The following is a 26617-nucleotide window of genomic DNA, read 5'->3' on the forward strand; positions in this document are numbered from 1 at the left end:
GAATCAGTAACTGATTAAAAGATAGGAAACAAAGGGTGGGAATAAATGGCCAGTTTTCACAATGGAAAGTGGTAAATAGCGGGGTCCCCCCAGGAACTGTACTGGAACCTGTGCTGTTCAACACATTCATAAATGATCTGGAAAAGGTGGTGAATAGTGAATTGTCAAGATTTACAGACGATTCAAAATTATTCAAAAATCGCAAACTGACTTCAAAGAGTTACAGAGGGCTCTCACTAAACTGGGTGCTGGGCAACAAAATGGCAGCTGAAATTCAATGTTGATAAGTGCAAAGTAATGCACATTGGAAATATTATCCCAGCTATACTTACAAAGTGATGGGATCTAAATTAGCTATTACGAATCAAGAAAGAGATCTGGAGTCATCGTGGATAGTTCTCTGAAAACATCCACTCAACATGTAGCAGCAGACAAAAGCACTAACAGAATATTAGGAATCACTGGGAAATCAATAGATGAGAAGACAGAAAACATGATAATACCATATTATCTAAGTTTATGCCCACACCTTGAACACCATGCAGTTCTGGTTGCCCCACCTCTAAAATACTAGAATTGGAAAAAGTAAGGAGAAGGTCAACAAAAAATGATCAGGAGGATGGGACAGCTTCCATATGAGGAGAGATTAAAATGACTGGGACTATTCAGCTTAGAAAAGAGATGACTGAGTGTGGGTATGACAGAGGTGTATAAAATCATAAATGGTGTGGAAAGTGTTATTTACCCCTTCACATAATACAACACACACATGAAGTCACCCAATGAAGTTAATGAGCAGCAGGTTTAATACACACAAAAGGAAAGGCCTCTTCACACAACAGTGTCAACCTGTGGAACTCATTGTCAAGGGATGTTCTGAAGTCCAAAAGTATAACTGTGTTAAAAAAAATTAGATAAGGTCATGGAGGATAGGTCCATCAACGGCTACTTGCCAAGATGGTCAGGCACCCAACCCCAAGCTCTGCATGTCCCTAAATCTCTGACTGGAGGAAGTGATGAGTGGATCACAGGGGATGCATCATTCCATAAAGTGCCCTGTTCTGTTCACTCCCTCTCAAGCTTTTGGCACTGGCCACAATTGGAAGACAGGATGCTGGGCTAGATGAGCCATTGGCCTGACTCAGTATGACTGTTCTTCTTATGTTTTATTCATTATGATACCATCTTTAATTACATGACCACATACTAGTTTTTCCACAGAAATTTAAATTGTAGGGTTTACCGTGTACCCTGGTCACAACTAAAAAGGCAGTATTTCCCATCAGACACCATAGTATTACCACAGTCATGCCCTATTCTAAGTATATGGAAAGCTATGTTTATTATTGGCACTGAGTAAATTGCTCAGTTTGTTAACAGTGACCACAGTACTTTAGTAACAGTGTGTAAATGTTAATCAGAATGTGTAGGTGATGAAAGTATCTGTAGTGACTTTTTTCTCTCTGAACTAAGGCTTAAGTCTTCAAGAGTTTATTTTCCAGTATGAGATTTATTAATTATAATCAGTATTAATAGACAACATAAAATAGGATGTACTGAGATGTTGTATATTAAACTATATTTTTTTCTTGCAGCTCTCTTTGTACGTGGGTAGTAATGTACTGATACATGGGAGAACCTCACTACTTTCCACTATGTATGATTGAATGACTGAATGCCATAAATGCACGAGTTAACAAATATAATAAAAATAGAAGATGACACATCCCAAAATGCACTGTATTTCATTTATCTGATCAGCATGTATGAATTTTTAAGTCAAATTATTTATGATAATGCTTTATACAATACAACTAAATGTTCTGTAGTACGTTTTGTTAGAAGTAATAATTATTGTGATACATCACTATAGGATTCTGCTATTAAATCTTTTCTGAGAAGTGGACAGTCCACCACTTTGTTATCCCACATGCCATAGTTTTCACACATACCAAAGTGTAAATGGTTGAAGTCCTACTGTATATGATGATGTAAGCAAATTTCCTTCTAGTCACTAACATTTCAGCAAATTTCATGTAGCACGTTACAGTGAAATAACATATACTGATTATACACAGAAAAAAAGATGTAATTTAATTACTAAATACATACCAATACACGATAACTATTAAGAAACGCATATTATTGTCACAATTATGTCAATAAAATTAGAAGCCTGCGATAGTGAGATAAGTACTTTTATTGTAACTGTAGCTACAGTACTTGGGGCACCTTAGAAACTAACCAATTTATTTGAGCATGAGCTTTCGTGAGCTACAGCTCACTTCATCGGATGCATACTGTGGAAAATACAGAAGATGTTTTTATACACACAGACCATGAAAAAAATGGGTGTTTATCACTACAAAAGGTTTTCTCTCCCCCCACCCCACTCTCCTGCTGGTAATAGCTTATCTAAAGTGATCACTCTCCTTACAATACTCACCAGCAACCACATACCACACAACAGAACCACTAACCCAGGAACCTATCCTTGCAACAAAGCCCGTTGCCAACTGTGCCCACATATCTATTCAGGGGACACCATCACAGGGCCTAATCACATCAGCCACACTATCAGAGACTCATTCACCTGCACATCTACCAATGGGATATATGCCCTCATGTGCCAGCAATGCCCCTCTGCCATGTACATTGGTCAAACTGGACAGTCTCTACGTAAAAGAATAAATGGACACAAATCAGATGTCAAGAATTATAACATTCATAAACCAGTCGGAGAACACTTCAGTCTCTCTGGTCACTCGATTTCTGATCTCAAAGTGACTATCCTTCAACAAAAAAACTTCGAAAACAGACTTCAGCGTGAGACTGCTGAATTGGAATTAATTTGCAAATTGGATACAATTAACTTAGGTTTGAATAGAGACTGGGAATGGTTGATTCATTATAAAAACTAACCTATTTGCCCTTGTTTATTCCTTCCCCCGCCCTCCCCCCCACTGTTCCTCAGACGTTCTTGTTAAACCCTGGATTTGTGCTGGAAATGGCCTACCTTGATTATCATACACATTGTAAGGAGAGTGATCACTTTAGATAAGCTATTACCAACAGGAGAGTGGCCTGGGGGGAGAGAAAACCTTTTGTAGTGATAAACACCCATTTTTTTCATGGTCTGTGTGTATAAAAACATCTTCTGTATTTTCCATAGTATGCATCCGATGAAGTGAGCTGTAGTTCACGAAAGCTTATGCTCAAATAAATTGGTTAGTCTCTAAGGTGCCACAAGTACTCCTTTTCTTTTTGCGAACACAGACTAACACGGCTGTTACTCTGAAACCTGTAGCTACAGTGACATTATTTTTCATGCACATTGTTACAGCAGGGTAACTAGAGAGTTAGTTGATAAACAGGCTTTTGTGGTAAGTATCTGGGAAGTTGTCACCATTGTAAAAGTTAGCATTTGCTAACATCTACCACCTGGTGATATCTGAACTTGCCAGTAGTTTCACTGTACTTAAAGTAGGTGACTGTGATAATGTTTGGCAAACATTGACAATAGGGGACAATTGGCTGCTACGGTATGCAAAACTATAACTGGAGTGGACATCACATTATCTCCACCATAGTTACAATATATCTGTATAAGTGTTAGCAAACTAGCTTTGTGAATCTTTTTCGAACAGTTGTTTGTGTCTCAGCCTAATCCTGATTTACTGAAGTCAGATGAAGCAGGATTAGGCCACATACAAGTAAAATAAGAGCCCAATCCCATGCCCATTGAAACCAATGGAAGTAGGATGGGACCCTTAATGAGTGGACTTCAGCTATTAATAAGAATAATAAGCAAACCTCAAAAAGTTCAGCAGTTCAGTAAAGATAAGCATCAGAATGTCTGGCTACTTATCCAAACCTTGGAACCTTTTCAAGAGTAGGTTTTCTTTTGAGGTTCCCTGTGTTTTTGTGTTGAAAATCCCATGAGAACATATTTTGGCATTTCTCTTTCTGGCTCCAGCCAAAACCAAGAAGTGTAGAGGGGCAGGGGGAAATATTGTTATATTAAATTAACCAAACTTCTTCAACTTGGCTTTGTTTGAGTTCTGGGCAAATGTTCAGGTCAGGTTTTTTTTAACTCGTTCATCCATCTCTAGTACTATCAAAACAATTGGCATCATCTTAGTTTATGTACGTGTTTATGTCTCTGCTTAGGTTACTGCTCATCTACAGTTTCCTGAAGGCTGGAATTTGGACAGATCCCTTACTTTGGAAATTAGTTCGGCCCACAGTACACAGTAATGCATTAGTGCAAAAGCTATAGTTCCTGCAGAACAGGAGGTCCTTGGCTATGGTCAGCACTGATGAGTAGAGCTGGTCAGAAAAATAGAGGATTTTCTTTCCATGGAAAATTTCAGATTTTCAACCAAAACCTTTGGGGCTTTGAACAAAAAATTGAAATTTTCCACAAAAAAAGTAGATCCATTTTGTTAGCCAATTTGCTGTCAAAAAACAGTTTCACCAGAATTTTGTTTTTGTCCAGTCCTGTGCATTAGCTCAAGTCTTCCAGCCTTTGTGATGGCTGAGAGGCTAGACTGTGAGCAGATAGTTCTGTTCTCCAAACAAATGTGATTGTTACAGTTCTTTAGATAGGGGCTGTTCTAATTAACCCTGGAACATCAGCACTGAAGAATGCTTCTCTTCTAGCCCTGTGATAGTGAGATCATCTCTGAACCTACCAACGTTGTGTATTGCAGTGAACAGTTCTGGAACATCTGTACTGTAGTCTTTAGTACAATTAGTAGAAGCTGTATGTGCTTGCTTCTTCTCTGGCCAGAATAAACATCATTTTTGTATAAGTGGTGATATAGCTACTTCTGTATCCATAACAGGCCATTCAAATCCTTTTCCTGGATGCCCAATATACAACATGCCCTAAAAAACAAAACAAAAATACCTTCTCAAGTCATTAATATAATTTCACTGCTGCATATCGCAGGCATGCATTGCCTTCCATCTGCAGGCATTATATTATCATTTTGCTTTTACAGATGGCATATCCATTTTGTGACTCAGTATATTAAAGGCTATAGATTGATATATATTTATTGATGCTGGTAAATTTTGCTTGTATTAACATGCACAAGGGTATGTGCACGGAGCTGTACTAATGTCAAAGAATTATGTCAAACTGAACCAAGCAGCAGAGAGAAGCATGGTGATCATTTTGAATTTTCTTTAAATAACTGTGAGAAAGAAAAACTAGTTCCATATACTGCAGCAAGAACGTTCAGTGCCCAAATAAAAATCTGTTCAACCGTCAGTACCTAAGATGTTATTGCTCAGATATTTTAATGTTTACAAACCTAAGATTGCCTACTGTTTGTAGGTCTAGAGTACAACAGGAATAAAATAAAGTTAAATAAACATTCTTCTGAACTACCATGAAAACTGTTGCTTGAGGTTGGAGCAATATAGGAGATGGGCAGAATTCAGTGTCACTTGATGTTATTAAGTAATATTACTGGTTTTCTCAAACTGGCAACCAACAGTGACTCTCTTCTGTCCTTCAGCTGGATGGCATCTTCAGTTTAATGACTCTAGCAAGAACAGCAGGAGAGGTACTGAGATATTTTCATAATTCAAAGATGGTAAACAAATTAGGAAAGCCTCAAGATTTTCAGAAAGCAGTGTTATCAGAAATGGCTTTTGACAACTTTCACCTGATCTTCCAGTTTCTTTTCTGCTTCACTCTGATATCTTTCTCCTTTCTGTGATGTGCATGGCTATCATAGTTGCCCTTCCACAATGAATGCCCCTTTCTCAGTAAATCCCTTGCTGCTTCCACATCTGGTTTTGAAAAAAAATTGTGGGGTTTTGTTTTAGGTTTACCTACACTAGGACAATCCCTGCATCCCTCGCAAAGCCTGAGCAGAAGTGTTTTGCCCAGAGCAATTTTGGTAAGTTTGTGGCCAGAGTCCACCTCCTAACACAGAAACGGGATGAAGGTGGGTCACCTGTGCATCCAATACTACAGTCTATGGACAGGACTGCCAACTTCAGTGCTCACCAGCTCAAGGCAAAAAGGTGCTCAGAGCCACAGGACGCTGCCAGCCCAGTACAGAAAATCACCACAGCATGGTCCATGCTTTTCTCCTGTGGTGGAGGCATGTTAAACTCATCAAACACACTGTGGCTGCGGCTAACTTGTGTATGTTTGGGAGAAGAATTTGAGGTGATCTAATCACTTCAAAAGGCAACATTTGTGGTGTAAATTTGAACTGGCTTTTCAGACTACTCTGCAGATGTTTGAGTAACTCTTCAGATCTGTGCTTTCCACACAATATTCTTTGTTTTGGTTTTAAGTACTTGAAGATAATCAAGTTGTGTCACACAGTAGGAATGATGAAAAGCAAAACATGCTTAGGAGATTGCTTCTTACTATCGGGTCTGTTTATATAGACCCAAAGCTGCCAATGCACAAAATCATGTGGAAAAAATGCTGCGATTTCTAAGTAATTCCAGATAAAAGGTAACAGTTGCAGAATTTTTTATATGAGAATGAAGACTGATATTAAATTCTTGTAGTGGATTCTCTAAGTGAATGCTGGTAGCCAGCTGTCTTCTTCACGATGGTCTTAGAATTTAATATGAAAGCCACATAGAAACAGTTAACCTAGAGGTTTATTATATTACACAAGCATGTTTTCTCTTCCTGCTGGTTCACTGCCATCCCTAATAGTATATTTGTTGTTATTTTCATACTGCACACTCACATTAGGCTAGAGGTGTTCTTCTCTTAGCTAAGCATAGAGTAAGGCTTCACCCACTCTAACCCTGCCCACATCTTGGGTCTGACGCCAGTGTGGTATGCAGCCTTTATTCTCTAGAAACTCCTCTAATGTGAGGAAATGGGCAGGGAGCAGGAGTAGTCCTGGGTCTGCCATCCACACTGTGGCTGGGCAGGTGTGGAGGCACCCTTTTAATTCCTCCCCTGTTCCCCTGTACCCCAGAGTAAGAGAGCAGGGACTTTAACACTGAGTTCATTCTGCCCTGGGGCAAAGCAGTCAGGTCATGCCTGTTAATTTAGAATGGAGCTTAAAAATTCAATCTAGCTCCTAGCAGTTTTGTCCAAGGACTTTGAAACTCTTTATTAAGGTGAGTATACATTTCATCATCCCTGTTTTACAGCTGGGGATATTGAAATACGGCATGGTTAGGTGTCTTGTCCCAAAGTCACACTGTCTCACTGGTGAGGTTTGCAGTTCTTTAGCAGATGGAAATGGTTGTAGAAGTGATAAGAACTAGAGAGCCTGGGTGGGGTTTTCCAAAGCGCCTCCATTATTTTTCAGCAGAAGTCAATGGGACTTGTACACCTGAATCACTTGGGTGCTTTTGAAAATCCCATCTTGTAATGTTATCAGTGTTATTTGATATTGTATTACTTCAGTTATGTACTGTCAAGAAATGCTAATTCCCCCCTAGTATTTAACTAGCTTTCTTTTTAAATGTAATCTGTAGGAAATGTATTATTCATGGAGCTGGCTGATCAGTGTCTTTATGGTTTTGGAAATTAATGCTAACTTTAAAATGGTTCCAAATGTAACCCAGAGATAGGAGAACTAACCATTTATGGGAAGATTCTGATATCCCAGTTCATACTGAATAGTATTTTACTCCTTTGGCTCCTGTGTTGTGACCCAGGGACCACTTGGTGCTAACTGGCAGAGGACATAAGTGCTGCAGAGATTCCTTGGGTCTGGTATTTGCATTTTCATTCACCAAAGAATGTCATGTAAGGTCTCTAACAAAAGCTTGTTTCATATTGGTCTCTTAATCATTGTAAGATATATGTACAGGTGATATTTAAGGAGTTCTGTATCTGTACAAAAATTATGTTCTTAATGTATGTAAAGTGACATGCCTTAGAATCGTTCCACCAGTGAGAAAGTACCAACCTTTATATCTCCGGCTATGTGCAAATTAAGTATTGTAAGCTTTACGATGGAGTCAAATGCTAATAGTGGGATGTGAAAACAACATGAAAGCACACAGGAAAAAACAAGGCATGGAGGTTGTATATGTTGTGGGATGGGTATCCTGTTTGCAACTTAAACTAAAACAGTGGTGGGGGGACTATTTCTAAGGGGTGCAGATGAATCCCCATTTACTCTTTCAGTCTGTGAGAACAAGCTGTCAGAAGGCTTGATCTTATGAGAAGGGATCACAACCAAAGTGGCTGAAAACACTGGGGAAAGAACTTGGGGGTAGGGTATCATTAGGGCCCTACCAAATTCATGGTCCATTTTGGTCAATTTGATGGCTGTACGATTTTTAAAATTGTAAATTTCATTATTTCACCTATGTAAATCTGAAATTTCTCGGTGTTGCAATTGTAGGGAACCTGACCAAAAAAGGAGTTTGGGCGGGCGGGGGGGGAGTCACAAGGTTATTGCAGGGAGGGGTTGCAGTACTGCTACGCTTACTTCTGTGCTGCTGCTGGCTGGGCAGCTGGAGAAGGGTGGCTGCTGGCTGGGAGCCCGTCTCTCAAGGCAGAGCCGCCACCAGCATCAGCACAGAAGTCAGGATGGCCTGGTATGGTATTGCCACCTTTACTTCTGTGCTGATGCCTGCAGAGCTGGGCCCTCAGTCAGCAGCCGCCACTCTCCAGTCGCCCAGCTCTGAAGACATCAGTGCAGAAGTAGGGGTGGCATGGTATGGTATTGCCACCCTCAATTCTGCACTGCTGCTGGAGGGGCGCTGCCTTCAGTGCTGGGCGCCTGGCCAACAGCTGCTGCTTTCCGGTCGCTCAGCTCTGAAGGCAGTGCAGAAGTAAGGGTGGCAATATATAGACCCCCCCTAAAATAACCTTGTGACCCCCCTGCAACTCCCTTTTGGGTCAGGACCCTCAATTTGAGAAACACTGGTCTCCCCTGTGAAATCTGTATAGTATTGGGTAAAAAGACCAGATTGCACAGGGAGAGACCAGATTTCATGGTCCATGATACATTTTTCTTGGCTGTGAATTGGTAGGGCCTTAGCTATCATATAGGAGATAGGGGAATCCCTTGTTAATTAAGTTTAGCCTCTAGAAAGCGCGTTATAATTTTGTTTTAATCATTTGTTTCCAATGGTCTCACTCTCTTTCACTGGAATCTCTGTTCTTTGATAATAAACTTATTCTTGTTTGCACTATAACTACATCTAAGTGCTGTATGCTGAGTACAATGATGATCCTGAGCTGACTCTTACAAGCTGCTACGTGTACTATTCCTTTGGGGATAGCGGATCTAAGAGGTCTGAGAGTGTTCCATGGAACAGGTCTGGGCACCCCAGAGGGACACGCGGAGGAATTGGGGGTTGGTGTGTGCCTTTCGCTAACCTGTACCGAGAGAGCAAGGTCTGCCAAGACCTAGAAGGCAGAGCTTGTGTTGCCAGGGAGCTGATCCATAGCAGGCATGCACAAGACTTCCTTACACTAAGGCAAGTGGTGTTGAGGTGTCACACAACCGTGGAACGTAGTACTGAATCTACTGAATCTGTAGTACTGAATATGACACCCCAGCCTGTCACATCTGCTCACTTCAGTTTTATAGTTAAGCTTTACCCTCCTCTTGCTACTAAACAAATGGAGCCATGGAAAAGTCAGATCACAATGCTGAGGTCTAAATCTTGCTGAGTAGGATGCTTATAAAAATATCAGCATAGGAGCCATAAGCTTGTAAATAACCCTAATATCCTGCTTCTCCAAGGAAAAGCAAACCACAGATAGCTCCTGTTGCTCAGTGATTTGTAGTATATGTATTATTTTATTGGGACTAAGTGGGTTTTATGGTGTGGTTTGTTAATAAAATGATCTGGCCAGCACTGTCTCTACTGATTGAGGAAAACAGCATTCACTGTCTTTTTTAACTGACATAACCCGTCTGTGAGCTCGGTGCTGCTGCTGCACTGATGGTGGGTGGCTGTTGAAAGTAAGCTCATAGACATCATGCACTGCAATAATTTTTCTATCAACACAACCTCAGCGAAATTTATTTTGTTCTGCAAACAATTAAGCACAACTAATCAGCGTCCAGCCTAGTGAATGCAGACAGCACTAATTCCAGCCTTTTGGTTGTTGATATGAAACAAAGAAATGAATGTGAGCAAAGCCAGCACTTAGACTAAATTGCCCCAAAGCTCAGATATCCCTAGGTGAAGTAATATGCTAAAGGAAAATCAGCTAACTGATACGGTGATTGAACAAGGCACAAGGCATTGACGTTTCTGTTTCTCTGACATTAGGTATATTTTAAATTTTGTATGACATTTTAGCATTTCCGCAGTTTTTTTCAATGTTGGTACCAAGGTATGAGAGAGACAAGGTAGGTGAGGTAATATCTTTTATTGGACCAACTTCAGTTAATGGAAGATACAAGCTTTCGAGCTACACAGAGCTCTCCTTCAGGCCTGGGAAAGAAAGCAGAGATTCTGAGCTAAATACAAGTTGGGACAAATTGTTGAGCAAAAGGGGTAATGCTTGTTGGAGGTGATCACTTGAAATGAAGTGGGCAATTGGGGGTTAGATTGTTATGCTTGATGTTAGCAATTAAGGATAGCAGGCAGTGTGGTGTGTTACAAATTGTTGTAATGAGCCATAAAGCTAAAGTCCCTGTTAAGCCCATAGTTTTTGCTGTCTAGCAGAATAATGAATTTAAGTTCCCAGGCTCACCTTTTGAAGGTATTTAGCAGGTTTCTTTTTAGGACAAGTATTGAAAGATCAGATCTTGTGAGAGCACTTTGTGAAAGTGTTTGCCGATGGACGATACAGCGTTTTTGTCTTTTATCATTTTTCTGTGGCAGAGCGAGGTGTCTGGCTAGTTCGTTAACCATTGGATCATCTGTCCCTTCTAAAAAAATTTGAACTATTTCAAACCATGAAGGGGTAAAGTGTTCAGTGCAGTGCCTGGGGCTTAGCAGCACCACATCCATTAACATTAATATAAAGCTAAGTGTGTAGCAAAATTCCTGTGTCATGCTAAAATATACACCCAACTCTAGGTATACTGAGTAGTACCTTATTCTGCAAACAATCACAATTCTTACAGTTCACTGAGTCACAATGAATTGTACCTCACTCTGCAATTAGTCCTATTGAAATTACTGGGAAAATTTGCAGCTTAAGGTACCAGTCAGCATGAATAAGAGAAAGGGATAAAATTCGGCCCGGTATGAAAAATGCCACCATATGAATCCATACCTTCTTTTTCCCTTGCTGTCTCCCTTCACTCATCTTTCTGTCCCTTTCCCCCTCTCCTCTCCGTCTCTCTCTCCACTCTCCTCCTTTTCCAGTTTAGATCATTTGTAATGAGTTTTGGTCAGCGACAGAACTTATACCCTAGTGAAGATATGTTGAAACACTCTGGATTTCTTCATCTTACCTCTGAAACAACAAATGGATTGAGCCAAAATCCAAGACATTTATGAGGTTTCTGTAATCTTCCGTGTGTACATCACAGCAGAAGCCAATCCCAGCATGAAGATCTGGAGCTTTTACCATTACCTTTGGTGATATGACTGTTTCCTTTGACTATTTCAGGCTATATCTAAAAGGACACACAGGAACAGCAGGAAAGCAGAGTAGCCTGATCTTACATGGCGCTGATTTCAGTACTAAAGATGCCGATAATGACAACTGCATGTGCAAATGTGCCCTCATGCTAACAGGAGGTAAGCACAGTCCCACAAAGGCATTCTATAAATTTTAATCTGCTGTGTATTTCTAAACTGACCATGATGAAGCAACTTTGGAGAGAGGGAAAGATGATGTGCAGTGCTGTGTGAAACTCCTTGTGAGGTTATTATGGGCATTGTGGTTGTGCCCCCAGGTCCCTGTCAGGTGCTGTAGAAACACAGAGCTCTGGCACCCCAAAAGTTTACAATCTAATTTGAAACAAGCTGCAACAAGTGGTGGCAAACGACAGAGGGGAAAGGAAAATGAGAGAGAGGGTGAAGGAGGTGAGGTGAGAGTTTGTGGAAGGAAGAACAGAAGGAAGAGGTTAAGGGTGTGGGGAAGGAGAGAGATCAGAAATGGGAGGGAGAGAGGGCTTTTTAGAGATGAGAGGCAGAACAGTTCAGGCAAGCGAGGGGATGGAGGGAAACAAGAGAAAAGAAAATGCTGGAAGAAAAGCCTATCAAGTTATTAAGGCCTGGTTTACCCCCAGTTTTTGTACTGGTATACCTGTTTCACTTTAGAGGTGTGATTTTTAACTTAAATGGTGATACTGATACAACCCCTAGTAGGGACACAATCATAGTGGTATAGAGGTGACAAACTGCTATAGCTTATTCTCCTTCCCATACAGGAATATTGGTATATAGAATTTGGGGCAATGCAGGAGGAATGCTCTCCTTTCTGAAGCAGCTGCCTCTGGGGACCTAGGTCAGTCATCCCTGCTAAGCATAGGCTATGTCCACCCTGGCACTTTTGTCAGTAAACCTTTTGTTGCTCAGGCATGTGAAAAAACAAACCCGATGACCATCATACGTTTCACTGACAAAAGTGCCAGGATGGACAGTGCTACGTTGGCGGGAGATGCTCTCCCACTGACATAGGTGCCATCGCTCGTTGGGGGTGGTTTAATTATGCCAACAAGAAAGCTCTCTCCCCTTGGCATAGAGCGGCTAGACGGGAGGCCCTACGGCAGGGCAGCTGCAGCGGTACAGCTGTGCCGCTGTAAGGTCCAGTGTGTAGACATAGCCTTAGTCTGCTGTAGAGCTATCATTCCACAGAGCTCTGAAAGACACAGGTATTTTCCGCTGCATCAGGTCTGTAAATTAACAGAAAAATCTCTCTATCGTCTAAGGGTACTACAAAATTAAGTTGACCTAAGTTATGCTAATATACAGCCACTGCAGTACTTAAATTAAAGATACTTTTGAACGTCCACATTACGCTCCTTGTGTCAGCAGTGTGTCCTCATCAAGAGAGACTTAACTGTCAGTGTGGCATATTGTGGGACGGCTTCTGAAAGGCAGCAGTAGTCGTTCTATTGGTTGGAGCTACATTTTATTGTGGACACTTACAGAGTTAGGTCAATGTATGCTGCCTTACATCAATCTACCTCTGTTGTGAAGACCAGGGCTAAATATACTGGAGAGGCAAATGAAAGGAGGGAGGGGGAAAGAGGTGAACAGCCAAACTCAGAGTAAAGTTCAAATAGGAAAAAAGCAAGTAAATGCAATTAGTCTTCATGGATAATTTAATCAGTTTTTACAAGTAAGATTGTTTGAGTAATTTGTTTTATAAAAGAGTCGAGACCTCAAAATCGCGAATTGTTTTTTCCCTTAATCTCTAAACATTTCACCCTGTTAAATTTCTCCTCACACATTCGACTGCATTTTCCCAATGACATTGATTTTCTCACTCCCTGAGAATATCAATTAAATCTTTCAAAACAGGAACGTTCAATAGATTGATTCCAATCTTATGTCACAACAAAAGGGCAGAGTAAGAAAAGTGACCGTGATGACAGTTTGTTAAGAAGTCCTCTGTCAAAAACTAGGTATTGAACTATACCAAATATTGTCAAGCCCTCTGTTGCTTTTGGCAGCCCCCCAGACAGCACTTTAATTATGCATTATATGAAATCTACAATGAGGTTTCTGACTATCTTGAGAGCTTTGGAGATCCTGTAACCTCTGTGAGATGAACCCAATATATTTGTGTCAGGAATAAACACTGAAATAAACTGCAGACAAAGTTTATGAGATGGTTATAGTCAGGGCTGAAAATAAAGATTTAAAGAATGCCCATGTGGCTCTCCCAATGATCTCATTAGCTGCCACCTCCCATCTGGTCCACATCAAGTGTTATCCCAAAAAAGATTAAATACTGTGCAGCAGCCTCATCAGAAGAATTAATTTAGATGTCACATGCTCTTAGGGGCTGGGTTATGTTTATTGACTCTACTTCAGGTTGACCTTGGGGGGAAGTGTTCAGAGGCACAAATTGGAGTTAGGTACCCAACTCCCATTAATTTAAATAGACAGGTGGGGCCAGTTCCATAGAGGGATTTATTTAAGAGCCTAAGTCCAAAATTTAGATCCTCATACCCTCACTCAGATGCCCCTTAACCTTGTAGGCACCTAAAGCCCTTAGACTCCTAATTTTCCACTGATAAAGTCTCCTAGGCACCTAAATGTCTGGCCATGTGCATGCACACAGCTACCTAAGCCCTGGCGCCCAGTGCCTAGCTTGTACCTAAGCCTTGGCAGGATCCTCAAACTAGGTCCTCCTCTGCCTGTCATGCCTGCAAGTACATATATTCAGAAGCTATCTTAGATCACATATGCTGGGTCAGGTCCCCTCACACAACACAGCTGGAAGAGGTACTATTGCCCTCTTATGCTCTATAGCCCAGTGGTTAGCGCTCACTCAGGATGTGGGCGCCTTCAGTTCAAATCCCCATTTTACCTGGAGCAAGGACTTGAACCCAGGGTCTCCCACCTCCCAAGTGAATGCCCTAGCCCCTGAGCTGTGTGGCATTCTGAGGATGGCGCTCGCAATGTCTTTTTTATGTGTGAGAAAGGACTGACCTGGCTTTGTCGCCTAACTCCAGTAGCGGGTTCATGGCTGTGAATGGAGACAGGCACCTAAACTTAGGCCACACCCGTCTCCTCAGCACTTCCTACTGGCTAGCTTAGGCAGCTCTCCACTCAGCATGCTGGCTTTTGTAAATCCCATTCATAGGCACCTCACTCTTCCCGTGCATTATACAGAAAGCCTGTGCACCTAACTCAAGGCTGTCAATGCTAGTAGGCGGCAGGGTGCCTAAAGTCAGGCGTCACAATGCTCAGCCTAAGTTCCCTTTGTGGTTCTACCCCGTGGATGCCTAACTACGCTTTGTCCCTTTGAAAATCTCCCTGAGTCTTTTCGAAGGTATAAAAGATGCAAGTGTTTTACACTTATTGAAGGTTACACATATCTAAAACAATATTATTTGTTTCTAAAACATTTATAAAGCACTTATTGCCATAGTATGTAGGTTGATGTTTCATAAGTAGTCAAATAAGGCTGCAGGTCTTTTCTATCCCTTTGTTTGGAATGACAACATTCAAAATGGCAATGTCTACCAGTTGAGAGAAGAATGATCCATAAAGCCCTTGCAACCCTGCCTTTGAACCCTTGTATCCAAATATCTGTGTTTAAAAGGTTTAAAATTTCTGGGTGAATTTGTTTAATTCATCTCTCTTTCTCACATAGATCTATATGAAGTGGACACTCATGAAGTATTGTATATAGCGATTATCAATGTATTTATCATTCAGATACAAAATGATTGTCATATGATGACATTTTTCTTTAAAAAGGGGGAATACGAAAAATATTATTAACAAAAGTCAGTTGTATGTTACAGTGCTTAACAATGATATATAGAAGGATGGACAATAGCACATAAAGCATTTGAATAACAACAAAATGGTGACTGACTTAAATAATCTTCTAATACATTTAATAGAAAAGTCAGAGCACGACTGTCCCTGAACATGCTCCTTGTTAATTTCACTTTGTGGCCCATTAACATTATTCAAAAGGACCCTGCAATCCAGATAATGTGAAAAGCTCATGGGAAGCACATGCTGTTTGATTTCATTTCCTACCAACAAATTTCTTCTGTTCAGTCACAGAGATGTTCATACTTTATACACTTTTATCCATATCCTACATTATAGTCTTGCTGATACTGTGCTTTACTGAAATGATAAAAACCATCCTGCTCCTCTAAGGTCCAATATAACAGAAAGGTCCAAATCTGGTATAAGAGTAAGTTTAGTGGCTGTCTTTCAAATGATAAGTAAAATATGGTTCAATAATTTAGGTTAGGGTTTCACTCTCCTGTAGGTGCTCTGCTGCTGAGCACAAATTCTATGGGCGCAAACACGACATACAAGGGACCAGAAGGAGACACTGGATTTTCAAAGGAACCTTTCATCCAACAAGGCCACCCACATATTCTCCCCAAATAAGCCACATTTTGAGTCTGTCAGATCAGACTTGAATGCTGCATGTTGTGTTTGATGGACATGAGCTTGCATTCTCAGGATTCAGGAAGCAGAAGAGGGATAAAAAGGGTCTGGTCACCAAGTGCCCACACTCCAGAAAGCCATTCCCAGAGTCTGTGAAGAATAAAGCAGCCAAGAGAAGCCCCCATTCTGGAAATTAATGGCCATGATAAACACCCAATATACTACAGAATTACAGTATATCTGGTGAATTGAGGGGCAGTAGCGAATGGACAAGAGGTTTGGGCCACAGTTTCAAACAGGCCTCAACATTCCTATACATTTACGCACATGTGCATGGAAAGCCTGCATTTGTGCATACAAAACAGATAATTAGGAAGGCCATTTCCCCAGCAACTACATGCAAATGCTGCCACCATCACCCCTTTGCGGGGTTTTCTTGTTTTGTTTTGTTTGCTTTCACGACTGCAGATTTTACACATACAAAATCTGTGAGTATGAGTTCAGAGAAATGTGACCAATAAGACAGTCATCCCAGTGTTCACACGGGCAGCTGTTATATTTTTAGGATATTTTTACAAGAACGTTTAGTGATGATCTTTCACTCACCCACAGACATTCAGAACACAGGTAAGGCAGTAGAACAGTAGAAATCTCCCATACAAGGGTAAATGTGTCTGAAGTATTCAAATAGATTTAATTTCTTTTAATGAAAATTAGTTGGTTTCAAATTTCACAGCTTTTCACTAGAAGTAACAGCATCATTTAAAAAACACAGGCCACAAAACATATTGCAGAAGAGCAGCTGCCCACAGTGGGGATCAATGCCCACAGTGGGGATCAATGTTTATTTCTTTAGATGGTTTTAAAACAATGTAGTGATATGGTATCTAAATCATCTTTTGTTTAGACAGTATACTGTATGATGTAAGGTTGCTTGACATTTCCATACAAACGTAATTATTAGAGATCGTTTAACCTCAAAAAATCAGGAAGCTCTTTTCAGTTGACATAAGCAACTACAAGTCTTGATACTTACAGAAACATGTACAAACTATCTATAATTTTGAACACAACCTTTTTTAACCTTCTCAGAGCCTCCTCCCTTCTAGTGCACAAGAGGCTTGCTTTTCCTACCTTTTTGCCTACTTCTCTTCACAACGCACTCCAATGGCTGACCTGAAGGACCCAGATATCACTGTAGACAGTACAGTGAAAATCTCTGCTCAGTGTGCAGTAGCCATAAAAAAATCAAACAAAACGTTATAATCCATGGGATACTGAATAACATGAACATATCATAATGCCATAATATAAACCAATACTATGCCCTCACCAGGAATATGGATCCCCCTAGCTCAAAAAGAATATAGCAGGAGAGGGACAGTTCACAGATGGATGATGAAAATGCATGGGAGCATGGAAAAGCTTTCAAAGGCAAGAGACAGAAATGATTGGGACTGTTGACCTATGAGAGGAGATTACTAAGATGAATAATGAATAGTATAAAGAAAAGGAGTACTTGTGGCACCTTAGAGACTAACCAATTTATTTGAGCATGAGCTTTCATGAGCTACAGCTCACTTCATCGGATGCCTGGTTAGTCTCTAAGGTGCCACAAGTACTCCTTTTCTTTTTGCGAATACAGACTAACACGGCTGTTACTCTGAAACCAATGAATAGTATAAAGAAGGTAGATCGGGCACTATTGTTCACCCATCTCATAACACAAGAACAAGGGAACAGTCAATGAAATTGAAAGGTAGCCAATTTAAAAGTGATAAAAGGAAATTAAATTCCTACACAAGTAGTCTGTGAAACTCATTGCCACATGATATCCATGAGGCCAAATGTTTCCTGGAATTCAAAGAGAGATTCAATATTTAAATGGATAACAAGAATATCCAGTGTTGTTGTAGTGTATTAAAAATAAACAAAATCTTTCAAGCTTCAGGCATAAGCCAACCTCTAACTATTGGGGATTAAGAGGAAGATTGACCTGGGTCAGTCTATCCCATACCTGAAGGGTTTCTTCCTCTGAAACGTCTGGCATTGGTGTAGACAGGCTATTAGATGAGCTGGACCATTGGTCTGACCCAGCATGGCACTTCCTATGTTCTTTTGCAGCTATATGGGAAGTCTGCACTTCACTCTTCCTTCCCTTCTTCCCTCACAACTCTTCAAAAAAGCCACGCTCGCCATTCCACCCTCTACCCCAACACACAACCATGCTGAAAATCCGGTTGGTGTCCCAGCATCGCCTCTGCTGAATTCAAAGTAGAGAACTCTGATGTTAGAGGCTTTTGGGACACTTGCGGGGGCTTGTAGAAGGATATGGGTAGAGGCTTCTCAAAACTGTGAACAGGGAGGGAAAGAAATTAAAAAAACGAAAAGAGGGAAAATAAAAACACGTTACTGTACTAATGAGAAACCTCTCTCTAAAAAAGCCCATATATATAATCATACTTGGAAGCATGTGGTATGATAAAGAGTGCTACTAAAAATATTAAGGGGGGAAATTAGTCTTAAGAAAACTTTGATGGAATGTTTCACAACTCCCCCCTATGACGCCTCTGAGTGCTTTTTCTATTAGTACCATTTCAGAATTTTATTTTCTTTGGGAAGCATTTGTAGGACACCACTGAATGCAAAAACCCCAGATCAAGTCCTACCTTCCTGCTGTTCTTGTTCCTGTAAAATGAAATGGTAACTAATACAGCTTGTCATGTCTATACTGTGAGACAGTAAACAGAATCCAGCTGCATCTGTGTTCCAACTTTGAAACATGAGCATTAGGTTTTCTCTGTTCGGCTTTGTCTTAAGTTTCTACAAGATTATGCTGTAGTTACAGTAAAACATCAGTTGTACAGCTTTCTCCTTCTTTGGTTATTAGCCCCATAGGTATAACTTTGTAATCAAAGAGAGGTCAAATATATCAAAATAAAAGTTTGCCAGAATTTATCTGGCATAAATCCTCCCCCCAAGAGTTGATTATGAAGTGTTACTTGTGAAAAAAAAACAACCCACTTAGTATCCAAAATCTAAGAAATTAATTTAAAAAGACTAAAAACATAAATAACATAGGTCTGAATGCAAAGGGCAAAGTAAACACTGGATGTGTATACTACTCACTGTCACTATTGTATCCAGTGGTTTAAACCCCCCCCAACCAATGGATTATTATAATCAGACATAACTCTAACAGCAGAATCTGCTGACACTGGAGGAAACATCTAGGAAGTATGCACTGCAAAAAAAATCTCGGTTTTTGAATTCCAGCTCAAGAATGGGACTCCCATTGGACTGGGAACAATGAACACTAAACATTAAAAAGCTCCATCTTTGTTTGCAAGACATGGACTTGTTCCATGGAGTCAAAGAAACCTCACATCACTGAGCTAAATATGTGCACTGCTCGATCATTATCTAGTCCTGGTAGAATACTGCTGGTACTGCTTGCAACAGGTTCACAGACGTTTCTGTGTATGTGGAGGAGCTGAGAAATCAGTGATGTCTAAATAGAAAGGGGACAAGGTGATTACCCAATTGAAAAGGAAAAGATCCAGGTTTTATTTTTATCAGGCTAGCTGTGGAACCTTATGAGCTAATCTGACTTGGAACAAATGCTGCCTCTCACCCCCACATCCCACCCTCACTCCCCATGGGCATGAAAGGCACTGAAGGCAGCAGTCAGTGCACTTATATGGAGGATTCACACCCCAGGAACGCTGCTGATCTTTGTTCTAAGTATGCGACATCCACTCCACAAACAGGGAATCCAGCCACCTAGGCTTTGACAGCCATGGAGAGGGGGTCTCGGCACTCTGCAGCCTGAAGGGGAGGATTCATTCCTTCGCCTCCCTCAGTCTTAGCTGAGCATCTTTATATAATGCCTAGGTAAATGGCTGGTAAGCAAAATCCTGATCCTGGCTAAGTCAATGCCAAAACTTTCACTGTCTTCAGTGGAGCCAGGATTTTCAGTGTTGCCAATTTCTTGTGATATTTGGTGTTTTTCTTAAGGCCTAGCCCCTCTACTCATGATAATATCAGTTTAATTTTTTTTAAAAAAAGTTGTAGTAAGTTTTTAATGCTATGGCTGTGGTGAAAAGCTGGAACATGAGCACCCTTAAGGTTAAAAAAACAGAAGAAAAATAAAACGTGCCCCAAATTTATATTTTTTAAACTCTCATGATTTTTAAGCTAATCTCATTATTTTGAGGGGTCTGACACATGATTTTTGAACAACCTCAGGCTGGCAATACTGTAATTCACAAAAAACACAACTTCAGAACCATCTCCTTGTGCATATAAACTAGTATGAGTGACCATGGATTTCCAACTAGTGTTAGCCTTCTAATCCCTTGCTTGTTTGTTCAAGTGTTTGTAACCACTACCTGTTGCATCTTCTTTTAAATTAGACTGTAAATTCTTTGGGAGAGAGACTGTCTCTTACTCTGTGTTTCTACATCACCCAGAACAATGGGCTTCTGCGTATTATCACACTATAAATAAATAATAACACCGTAGTCCAATTGTATAGGATGTATGCAGGCTCTAGTATTTGATTTCTTACGGTAATAGTATATTGCCTAAATTGGGTTGATTACACTATATTGGGTCTTTCCAGACCCAGTAATCTGCTTTTTTGACAAGAAGTTATATTTTTGTGATATTTAAATGAAAAAAATCCACTAATCCTTGCTCCTCTTTCTTTTGAACATTTAGTTGTAAATCTTCCATTCCACATTTTGAAAGTAAAATTTTACTTTCTGTTTATTCAAACATTCACACTATCTACCTGAAAAGAATTACACTTCTCCAATCAGAGAACAGAAACGAATCATATGACTCATTTGACCAATTAAAACTAAGCAACACAGCTTGAAATGCATACCACAGATTTAACAAATTAATGAAAGGTTTTGCTGAATAATTTCAAATGATTAAATTTGAGAAAAAATCACAAGAGGTGAAATTATACATTATGAAGTATTAATTTGACTACTGTAATTACATCAGTTGTGGGAGGTGGAATACTATATTAACATGTAATCCAATTTATTTTATCCATAGTTATTTTGTTCCATCACATCAGCCACTGTCAAACTATGCATACTCAGTGCACAACTCAATGTGCATTCTCTTGAACACAAAATAACCCAACACAGCGATAAAACAAAACCCTTGCCATACTAACAACATTTACAGGAGCCACAAATTGCCAATCAGTTAAAGCTGTAAAACAAAATGGAAATGCTTTGTTAACTGGCAGTTTAATTCCTTTTTTTTAATTGTTTCAGGCTGGTGGTTTGATGCGTGCGGCCCTTCCAATCTGAACGGAATGTTCTATACTGCTGGACAAAACCATGGAAAACTAAACGGGATAAAGTGGCACTACTTCAAAGGCCCCAGCTATTCCTTACATTCAACAACTATGATGATTCGGCCCTTAGACTTTTAAATGCACTCAGCAGCGGACACAAGAACAAAACACAATATCACTCTTATCTGAAGAACTTCTTGTATAACCTTCAGATGTAAAAGGCTGGGGGCTTCATGAAAGCAACAAGCAGGAGCTACACAAAGTTGCTACACTACCACTTCATAGCCTGCAAAAACTCTACACAAGTCAGCCCATATGCTGATGACATTGGGACGGCTTGGCCTATGAGAAAGCGGCTGTAATGATTTTCCAGTGGAGGAGAACAAGTGAACTTTGTGTTCCTGTTACTGTGACTGAATCTAGTGTCTGTTGGCAGATGTCTTTTCTTTTGTGTAAAAAATGCAAAAATATACTGGATAATACTGAAGAACAGAAGCAAATCTACCATAATCTATTGAGAAGAATAGCTTTCAGCAGTGAAATGGCATCACATCTATGCAAAAGTATTACAGATAAGCTTTTATTAATGCACATCTTAAACTATCCAAAATGACCACTTCAATCATTGTCTTTCTTAAGTGAACTGAAGTTAGATGGATGGATTTCTCTTAAACCAAGAATCAAATAGTGTACGCTAGAGTTATTTTTCATTCAGCCCTTTTCAAATGTAAAACATGTTCCTGATAAACATACTGAGTCACAGTGCATGAAGAATGATAAGGATAATGTGCAGAAAATCGTCAATTGCTCAGCAATGTTAGGGCAAAGTAAGTGTAGGTAATCCAGATAATTGGCATAATCCTTGAGCCAGGATTTTTAGCGTGATAACAAAAGTAACCATGTTTTTTCCCCTTCAGCTTTTGCCTGCATTAAAAACAGTGTGAATGTCACACTGAAAAATTGGAGGAAAGTTTAAAGAACGTGAAATATATCATGAAGAAATATGTTCTTTTGCATATACGATTTCCTTTCAAAGTACACAGGAAAGCAGACTGTTAGTGTGTATAAAAATGGCATAAACATGTAGTTTACCTGGATGGATTCATTTTAAAATATCTTTGCATGTGCACACTTTAGCGTTAATTATTTTAAATTGTTATTAGATCTTCATTTCTTCACTATATTATTTCACCTATTTTGTGAATAACTGAGGCAAGCCAGCTTTACACTCTGCTTCAGCTATTACTATAAAAAGTATTCATCACAACATTATAGAAAATAAAGGAATAATTATGAATTGTAAATAGCATGTGTATATCTCTACAGTAAGAATAATGGCCATTTAATTTGTACATGCTGCCTTGACCCTATTAAATGTACATGAATGCAAAACTACAACAGGATATAATATTAAACTAACTCTAGAAAGGTGCTACACATGTTACTTCCCATAGCAATGTGTCATATCAAGTAATTTCTTTTATACTAAATATGTGGCATGGGTGCAGGGTGAGCTGCACATTTCAAATATTGGAATATTTAAGGTGCCTATAAGAAAAAAGAAAGTTTGTAACAAAGAGGTTGGGTTGCATCCCACCTTAAAGCTATTATACTTTCTATTTAAAAACCTGTGTTGACATAATCTGATGGGGAAATCAATTTTGGAAATTAGTCTCTACATTCAATTCCTGCTTTGAGAAAAATAAAGAGGCTGATCCCACTCCAATTGAACTCAAATGTAAAATGTCCATTGATTGAAATGGGAACAAGATCAGACTCATTCAACATATGGGGCTGGGGTTGTTTGTTTTTGTTTTATTTAAAAAAAAAGCTATTGTTGAAATCAGGCAAAACAACAATCTATTGGTTGTGGGGTTTAGTTTTGTTTTTTATAGATTTTTTTAAGGCAACATGAAAGAACAAGGAACACCACAGGATTCTTTTGTAATTTTGATAGCTCAAAGTTTTCCAAGTAGGAAGGGCTTTGTTTTTATGCATCTGTATGGTTTTTTAAAATAATCCTGCCCAAGGGATTAATTTGTTGTGTTCTGTGGGTTAAATTACCCAACTATTTTTTGCTCAGCAGTTCTCCATAGTGCTGCTTTGTCTCTGTTTCCAGCAGTCTTCGCATTGTGTGCAGTCATCATTTGGGTGCAAAAACTGTGGTCTGCCTTCCTCTGTGTTCTCACGTGATTTTTTTTTTTCCAGGTCTCTGAGTTAGGAATGCCATTTTGTAGATACTGTTGCAAAAGACAAAACACATAAAAAAAAACCCCAAGAGCATGATATATACTGTTTATTTATCTGGGTTTGAAAAAAAAAACGGGGACATGGGTTCCTATCCTTTATAATAAAACATTTTAAAAATATTTGCTGACTCTGTCCTTTGCTTTGTTTTGAGCATGCATTTTTGTGGCAGAATGTTATGTTGTTTAACATAATGACATCTCTCCCTCTCAATAATGTTCAAATGTTCAGACTGCTCTTATGCAGGGACCCTCACTAGTTTTGTGCATAAATGAATATCTTCTTACCTTTAATATATGTATCTGGGTTTTATTTTACTCATTTTTCTTGGTTGAAATAATCAGGTTATATTTCACGTTCTTAGTCTGACAAATACAACTTGCTTTCAATTTTTGTTTAATCTCTCACATTCCACTGGCCAAAATACAAATTAAAGTGCACTGGTTGTTTCTCTTGCCCTTCTGACTGTTTGTTCTTTAATCACCCTTTGGTTTATGATGTCTGGCAGTGGTAAATCTCAACTGATTTTTATTCTCTTAGCCTAGAAATGCCTCTTGTTCCATTTGTATGCCTCTCAACAATTGAGGGACCAGTTTCAACCTCTCTTTGTAGTCCATTTTATCCCCATTTTCCCAGGAACTTCAGCTTAATTAGACTTGTTCATTGTACATATTCAGATCAACCTAGCTTTCTAAATCAATACAAAACCCAGGATGTAATAAATCCACAAGACCATATTTTACCCTTCAAACTAAAAATGCTGCAATATGCAACTGAAGAGGCACAATGAATGGAAAAGGCTTTTATTTGGCTTTGATTTATATCAAAAGAGCAATTACCTTGAAAATGAGTAAGAAGACTGCTTGTTCAAAACCTATCAGTGATAATAGCAACATCACTTCTAGTCTCGATTTCATCCTTTTTATTGTGACAAATACACAGAGAGCAGATAAATTAGGAGAGGTGTATTTCACAACAGGTAGAATCTGAAATGATTTCTAATTCTGTCTCACACATCACCAGATTGTTGTCTTACATCAACTCTTCTTCTGATATTATCCAGCATTCAAGAATTCAGAAATATATATCTTAAATTGATGAAAATATGGAGAAATCAGTCATTTCCTAAAAAAGAGATTCAACATAAAAAGCCAGATAGTGGAGAACATCTACTTCTTAAAAAACAAGCAAATAATAGATCAAGGTATTGGGGAGATACTGGGAGGAGGTAGCTGGTTCAGGAAATTGTTAATGAGATATGGAGCCTTTTACGATTAGGACACCAGTATGATTCTAGCCCAGATGACTATTGATCAAGTCTGTATTAATTAATAGCCTATATGAAATGAGTTCGCAGTTTCAATCTCGTTTCTAACAGAATGTCACAAAACACACCCTTTTAATCCAGCTCTTTTTTGGTAAATCATAGGACTGAATGGTCATGGAGACTGATCTAACCATTAGTCACAGACAGAGTGCCTCCGAGGACAAGACTGCAGCAAACTGGGAGGGAGACATGACAAATCCTGCTCAGAAACCAAATGAAGAACAATTCAAATATCATGGAGGCAGTTTTAGTTGTTTTATTTTTGGAGGAAGTTGCATTTTTAATTCAAAAACCTGATGGACAATTTCAATAAGGACTGCTTTTTTTTTTTTTTTGAGCAAATAATTGTCTATCTTCAAGCTAAGATGGCTTCACATCAACCACTTGAGAAAATGCATGGTGTTTGGATATGAAAAATGCTATTTATCATGAAATTACAGAAGTTGGGAAACAGCAAAATTCTTCATGCAAAATGTGTAACTAAAAGTTTCAGTTTTGCATGCTACAGAACATCCTCTCACAGACTGAAGTGCATCTCTTTTCTGGAAAATAGCACTTGTGACACTGCACCCCATATTCTTCACAGCGATATTGTTCTGATATGATTATGACATCTTGCATAAAATACATTATGATTGTAAGACATGTGAGGTGTCATTGGAAAGATTATGATTTACTGAATATGATTATCCTATGTGTATGCATGCATCATTTTTGTATCTGAAATTAGGAATATTGACTGTATATTTGTATTACAAATGTGTTTACACCTGGGGAATGCTCACTCGGCAAAAGGCTCTCAGTCTAGATGGCTGGCTGGGAAGGGCCCATTCATGTTAATGAGCCATTAGGAGACAACAATAGGCTTTACCAGAAGCTTATCTCCCACCTGGGAGCCTTCCTGAGAATGCTGCAGACAGCCTCCGACACATGGTTGCTGTGACACTACAAGGACATGTGACCAGGTCACCTGGTGCTGGACTCCATCTTGGGATACCAGTGTTTTTCCACTGACGGGGCGTGGGAACCAAGCTTTGAAACAAAGGATTCCCACCATATGCAAAGCCTATTTAAGGCAGGGGAGTGACATCATCATGGCTCTTCACTGACTTCCCACCCAAAGAGACTCCTGGAAACACCTGAGGAACAAAGACTGAACTGGGTGAAGTGCTGGACCAGGCTAAAGGGGAAGGGGCAGTGAACAGGGTGGGGCAAGGGGGTTCGGTTTTCTGCGATTAGAAAGTTGGCAACCGTAGCCTCTATTTCTAGGCAGGGGGAACTTTATGTACAAAAATATGCTCCTGTTCTCTCTCTTGTCAGGAGCCCAGTCTGTGCCACTCATCATGACATGGGGGTGCCATCGCAGTAAGGGTGGGTCTGTTTCACTTCTAAGCTACTCACAGCGTTCAGCGGGAGTCAAGCTCCACAAGGCCTGAAGGTCCGAAGAAGTGAGCTGTAGCTCATGAAAGCTTATGCTCAAATAGATTTGTTAGTCTCTAAGGTGCCAAAAGTCCTCCTTTTCTTTTTACAAGACCTGAGGACATTGGGCTGCCTCACAACAGCAATAAAATTGCTACCAAAGCACACTGCTGCCCAGGCAAGTGAGCTGGAGAGAAGCTACCCCTCTATGCTCTATGGGTAAAAAACTGAGGCTCTCCAAGGATATCCTTCAGTTAGATGGAAAGGTGGGAGGCAGACTGAGCCCCTCCCTGTGGACCTCTTCCAGAGAGAGGAGAGGAAGAGGGCGGGGGGGGGGG

General features: G+C 39.8%; 1 protein-coding gene across 2 annotated transcripts in view; it reads left to right on the top strand.

The window, feature by feature from the left end:
- ANGPT1 (angiopoietin 1) overlaps window positions 1–23988 on the top strand; it is a 206453-nt gene extending 182465 nt beyond the window's left edge. The window contains exons 9-10 of one of the 2 annotated variants that reach the window (XM_043539180.1): window positions 11537–11667; window positions 21264–23636. In XM_043539180.1, the coding sequence (XP_043395115.1) occupies window positions 11537–11667; window positions 21264–21424 (292 nt within the window). In that variant the 3' untranslated portion in view covers window positions 21425–23636. Of the gene's footprint in view, window positions 1–11536; window positions 11668–21263 lie in introns of both variants that reach the window. The other variant, XM_007056090.4, reaches the window with a different exon arrangement.
- The last annotated feature ends 2629 nt before the right edge of the window (window positions 23989–26617 follow it).

This window comes from Chelonia mydas, chromosome 2 (assembly GCF_015237465.2).
Source record: "Chelonia mydas isolate rCheMyd1 chromosome 2, rCheMyd1.pri.v2, whole genome shotgun sequence".
Taxonomy (NCBI): domain Eukaryota; kingdom Metazoa; phylum Chordata; order Testudines; family Cheloniidae; genus Chelonia; species Chelonia mydas.